Source organism: Magallana gigas, chromosome 9 (genome assembly GCF_963853765.1).
Source record: "Magallana gigas chromosome 9, xbMagGiga1.1, whole genome shotgun sequence".
In the NCBI taxonomy this organism is placed as follows: Eukaryota; Metazoa; Mollusca; class Bivalvia; order Ostreida; family Ostreidae; genus Magallana; species Magallana gigas.
Window position 1 is genome coordinate 35,133,547 of NC_088861.1, and position 6,254 is coordinate 35,139,800.

Below are 6,254 nucleotides of genomic sequence, written 5' to 3' on the forward strand. Positions count from 1 at the left end.
ATTGGGATAAACAACATAGTTATCTTTTTTTATTATTTACAGAATAAATCAATTTTGATAAAACCTTTCCATTATTTAAACATGTACACTCATCTGCCCATAGTTTGCCAATTTATTGAATTTTTCCCTATATATTTCATTGAAAAAAGACTGAATTTTATTTTTTTAAACCTTTTTTGGTCAGAAATTGAAGAAATTTATACTGTATTCATATTATGATAAAGCAGATTTAAAAAAAATATATATACTTTTTTAAACATGCATGTGTATTTAAAAAAAAAAAATCTGTACCTCAATAACAATATTAGAGATTTATTTTTAGAACTCTTTCATCAATTCTATGGTTTTTGCAATATCTGGGAGTCCTAATGACAACGATGTCTTCCCTCATGCGCGGATCTAGAGGGGGGGTCGGGGGGGTCCCGACCCCCCCCTGGAAAATGAAAATTTATTAAATTTACATAGTAAAATTATCGCGAAAATATGCCTCGGACCCCCCCTGGCAAACACAATTATCCTTCGGACCCCCCCTGGAAAAATTTTCTGGATCCGCGCATGTTCCCTCCTAATACTGAAGAATGGTGAGTTACATGTAAGGAGGAAGAGTAAAACATTTCAGTAACAGCCCTGCACATGTTAATTAACCCTCAAACAAAATAAATAAACAAAGTTGAAGTGTATTCTTTATTATTTTTACTCTTGCAATTAATAAAACATTACAACAAAATTAAGATATAGTTGTTTCCCCTCTCTTGACATGTGTTAAAAATATTTTTTTTTAAATGATTTTTTATATAGCTGTTGAGGACTTGATTTCATACCATTCTCAAAATTTAAACAGATTTGCAAACTGCTCTATTGTTAAAAGAATAAAAAAAATTAAGAACAGGAAAGATTATGCTAAAAATAATCATATAGTGCAACACTGACATGATTCTGATAATTTTTTATAACTCAATCAAGAGAAAGGGCAATTAATCAACTTTTTTAGAGAGCGGCCATAAGGCACATACTTTGTAAAGTAATCATGTCCTAATTCATATACATCATTCTGAATTTTAGACATAAACATAATTTCATGAGGAAATTTACACAATGTCCATATATACATGATATATATAGCTGTTCTTTCAGGAATGACACTTCTGCATGTGTGCTTTGAGAGAAACATTGTGATTGAACCCCTCTCCACAAATGGTACACTTGTATGGTCTTTCCCTGGTGTGCGTTCTCATATGAACCGTCAAATTGTAACTTGTTCGGAAGGATTTTCCACAGGTCACACATTCGAACGGCTTCTCGTTCTTGTGAATCCTCATGTGGCGATGTAAAGGACCAGATAATTTGAACGCCTTCCCGCAGCATTCGCACACAAACGACTTTTCTCCAAAATGTGTGCGCAGGTGCTTCCGCAAATTTGACTGGTGGTGGAAAACTTTCCCACATTCTTTACACTCAAAGGTAGCATCATCATGCATGGCAGACCTGTGAACCTGCAAGCTATTGGCACGTAAATAATATTTTCCACAAATTTCACAGATGTGTTCTCTTCTAGTAACATCGTGCACATGATTTAGGTGGACTTTCAGTGAGGAGGGATGGCTATATGTCTTTTTACATATCTCACACTGGGTGTTTTTGGTATGAATTTTTCTGTGTAAACTTAAACCTGTTATACTCTTGAATACTTTGCCACACAAGTCACAGGCAGGTTGTTCAGGTTTCACTCTTTCTGTATTCTTTTGTAGCTTTGGATTAACATGTTTTCTTCTGTGCGCCCTGTAAGTTTTGCGATCATCAAATTCTTCATGGCAAATAGAGCACCAATACAACTTTGAGCATACCAATGGACCATTGTCATCATTCTCAGCATGTTTTTGATTGCTTTCATTCTTCTCTCCATTGATGTCTTGTTCTTCTTTGCAGTCAATGTGTTTTTGCTTGCTGCCATCTTGTTTGTACTCACTCTCAACTTGTTCCTGCTCACTGTCAACTTGTTCAGGTTCACTGTCAACTTGTTCAGTATCACTGTCATGATGTTCCTGTTTACTATCATCGTGTTCATGATTGTAGCTTTCTTCAATGTCATGTTCATGCTTGCTGTTACTGCCTCCAAGCTTAATTTTGAGCCTTTTCCTGATGTCAACTTGATCTTTGTCCACGGAACCTGATTGACTCTTGGACTTTTTTTCAGTTTCATCACTGTCAGCGGCCGGTAAGTCTTCTTCAATAGCCTTATCAATGGCCCCTGGTTCTTTCTTCTCTATAATGCTTTCCCAGACATTTTCTACTGGTTTCAAACTGACGTCTTCATCCAAATCAGAGATGTCTTCACTGAAGTCTGCATCATGCATGTCATCGTCATGATCATCACTTTCATCATTTACACCAGCCATCTGTGTGACTGTTTGCGATTGCTTATATTTATCTCTCTCTTTTTTCAGAGCTACGGGGGTCAAACCATGAAGATTAGTTTCTGGATGATGACCAGACTGTGCATCTGAATTAGCATCAGTTGGTTTTTCCTTATTCAGGAGATCTAAGATCCTGGTCACTTGAGATTGCACCTCTTCCTCTGTTGATGTTGTTTCAAAAACACCCCTCTCAGTGTGGGCAGGGATGGTGGATTTATTGACAGTGTGAAATGCATCCTCTATTGGTTGAAAAAACACAACAGATTTGGTCCTTGTGTCCCAGTTGATGTGGTTTTTGGCAGATTCACCCCAAGGCTGGTCCGACTGAATCTGGAGAGAGAGTGTGTTTTTGGTGTTCTTTTCTACACCACTCTGTGGACAGGTGGCATTTAATAAAGTTGTATTTTCTAGCTCAGATCTAACAAGATTTGATGTCATTTCCTGCTGCTGCAGTCCACTTTGTATATTGCCGCCAGAACTTGGCATGCCCTGAGGCTGTGATATGAGATCGTCTATGTTATGGAAATTGGCAGTGGAATAGGATGAAGTATTTGGTGATGAATCAAGCAAGTCCTGGAAACTTGTAGCCAGAGTTGGCTCACCAAGCACGGAAGATTCCCTCACTTCGTCAGCTGCATTCTGAGAGTGTTTTTTGGAGTGTGAATTTCGTTTAGATTTTGCATCTTTCTCTAATTTCTCTTTAGCTTTTGATGCATGTCTTGATTTCTTTGATTTTTTGGAGTCCAATTTCTTCCCATTTTTATCATCATGGGATTTCTCATGCTTTTCTAAATTAAATAATTTCAGATATGCTCTCTTGCATATTTTGCATTTGTACAGAAAAGGAGAGCAGGTGGTATTCAACTCTGGAGCATTCTTGGAAGATGGCGAAGGACTAGATATGGACTTCGAATTTCGGAATCTATATTCCTTGGACCTGGATTTGGATTCCCAAGCATTCTCCAAAAAATCCACAAATGATTTTGGCTCGATCTGTTAAAGAGAGATAAACATATATGTAAGATTGATCTATTTTAAGTATTCATGGACTAAGTGCAAAAGTGCATGCATTTCAAACTCAATTGTCCGATGGATAACTTTATTTGCCATGATGGGGGAGGGGGGTTTCTGGCTTAACTTCAGTTATTTTGCTATGTGATTCATACATGGTTCATCATTATCATAACAGACTACTCTATTTGCCATTATATGTAAAATTGAAGAAGTCAGAAAAAATCTTTGTTATTCGAATTCCCTCCCATGATAAGAATCTGCTATTACCGATACATCTCTTCAGAAAATTTGCAATAACTGATTTTTACAAGTCAGTATAATTCAACATAGTTCAAGAGCAATTACAAGTGAACGGAAGAAATACTGTCAACTACATGTACATGTATAAGTTCACTTTTATTTGCAATATTTTTGTTTGTGTTTTATTTAACAGGCAAGTTAGTACATGAAGTAGATAGAAAACATATTTATGGATCAGTAAAATAACAATACAAAGACTTAATCAAGGGCTATATAAAAAAAAATACATGGTTACTCTCTTGAAGTATAAACAATATTTGGCGAGGATAAGGAAATGTGAGAGGGTGAGGCTTGCTCAGCCCTCTTCATGTTTTCGACCAAATTCCAATTATCACATATCATTTTCAAGAAAGTTATCACCTATTTTGTTTATCTTGCAACATATTATCCAAATTCAGGCCTCAAACAAACTATTTTTGACATATATGATGCTGCATGCATTCTGCATATCTGCAGTTGAAACCATTATGATAATGCCATGGTATTAACAAAGCAAGAAACATGACGTTCCAATACATCTGGACGTCAAATAAATGCACAAAACTACATTGGGGCATAGTTTTAATTTATTGGGTTACCTTTGGTCCAGGCAAGGGGTCGATGCAAAAAAAAAATAATTAGCTTAGATGAGACTCTCTGGAACCACCCAATATTTTCTTGCTCATATGAATTTAAGTTTCTTGTATATACATGCAGTTTAAAGCATGCCTTAAAATTTTGAATCCCCATGCTTTAATTACCTTGGTGGTATGCATTCTTGGTTGATATCAAGTTATCGGTATGTGACTTTCAGAAATGAAATAAGGTCTTCATTGCTGAAATGGAAAGAAAAAAATATCTGAGTTTTTATAGCTGTACACGTTAATGCTGAAAACCAATAAGTTAGCCCTAACAGCTTTGGATATATGGAATGTCAATAAAATATATACATACTAATACACTTATATACACATACATGTTGTGCATGTTCAGCAGATGCACATTATGCATTTTTCTTTCAAAAAAAGGTACATTTACTCAGTTTTCATGAAAACCCAGTATTCGGAAGACCAAGGTCAGTAAATTTCGAGGTTGGGTCAGAGAAAATAACAAATCAGGATGTCCGATGGACTTGTAGATATTCTAAAAGTCACACACACAGAAATGTTTCTAATAATATTTTTATTGTCTATTAATCTAAACTTTATGCATGTTTTATCAATTATCATTTTTCAGATCATATTGAGAGAAGATGTCCTTTTTTTTTTAACGTAACACTAACCATATATGTGACACATGTGCTATATAAAATAGGGGACCAGTAAAGTTATTCAGGGGCAAGTACAATCAGAAAGTTCACTGATGTTGCAAACTGCAGGTCAGAGTGTGGCTCCCAGTCTGAAAAAAAATTGCATCGACGACCTGGGTCAACCCAGGATGTCCATTCAAATTTCTTTCAGAACGGGAGCTACAGACCTGCAGTAAGTGCTGGCCAGTAAGTTTGAAAAATTTTCATAAAGACTGTTTACTTGATCCCCTAAAATTTATTGATAATTTAAATACTAGGTTATTCACAAATGAAAGAAATGATCATTGAAACAAATTTATTGTCATAGTACTGTGCACCTCCAATAAGTAACATGATTGAATTTTGGACATGTTTTTTTTTTATTTATATGATTTAATCCTAATTGTAAAGGGTAAGTCTGAGGCGGAGGAATGAGCAAATACACAATGAAAATAAGTAGCTGGATCAAAAGCTTGAGACTTGGGCCCTGTAACTCTAGTCAGGAGCTTTACCACTGAGCTACATGTACCCCAGGTTTTTGTTGCCATATATCCTGTTTTTTTAGTGCCACAAACTCTGCGGAAATGGGAAAATGTGTTACATTTTTTTTTTTTTATTTGCAATTGATAATTATGATGATAAGTCAAGAGTATAGTCATGTGTACACACTGCTCTGCAACACGTTTCCCTTCCTAATTCTAAACAAAAATGATTGTATAAACTACATCTGAAACAATGCTTTCTATTTGCTCTGGAGATCAGATTTCAATGTCTTACCGATTCACTTTTGACTTCTAAACTTATTGTTCTACTGGCTGACATGCTTAGCTTTTTATTTGTAAGCTTTTAAGCTTAGTTGGCAATTATTTACCGTCTTATGTTTAAAAAATGTTTACTCATTTCACTTAGAACACTGCATGTAGGAAAGTATTTCGGGTTTTATAGGAAATCCTATGCAACAAACAAAGAAATCGACACTTCCTTTTCTTTGAAATGTAGAGGAAATTCGATCCTTCTATTTCTTTGTTTACTCAATGAAATTATGCTTGGTGCGATTTATTATTGTGCACAGAGAATTATGAAAAATAAATCCTATCTCTGCAATAATATATGATAAAGTACATGAATTAATGACCATAATTCGTATCTGATACTTACAATATTCAAAGCGTCAAGCTAGGCTAGCATGGTTCCAGAGGTAGCAGGACTTTTGGTCACCAAGATGTTTAGTCCCCAAGATGTTTAGGCACCTATCTTAA

The 6,254-nt window shown here is 35.5% G+C and overlaps 1 protein-coding gene across 1 annotated transcript; it reads right to left on the reverse strand.

Moving 5' to 3' along the window:
• Positions 1–670: 670 nt before the first annotated feature.
• LOC105324785 (uncharacterized) lies at positions 671–6,254 on the reverse strand. Its single transcript, XM_034478949.2, has 3 exons — positions 6,154–6,254; positions 4,469–4,543; positions 671–3,407 (listed from the first exon to the last, which is right to left on the reverse strand). Exons 2-3 carry the CDS (start codon positions 4,481–4,483, stop codon positions 1,131–1,133), a joined length of 2,292 nt encoding a protein of 763 aa, XP_034334840.2. The 5' UTR covers positions 4,484–4,543; positions 6,154–6,254; the 3' UTR covers positions 671–1,130.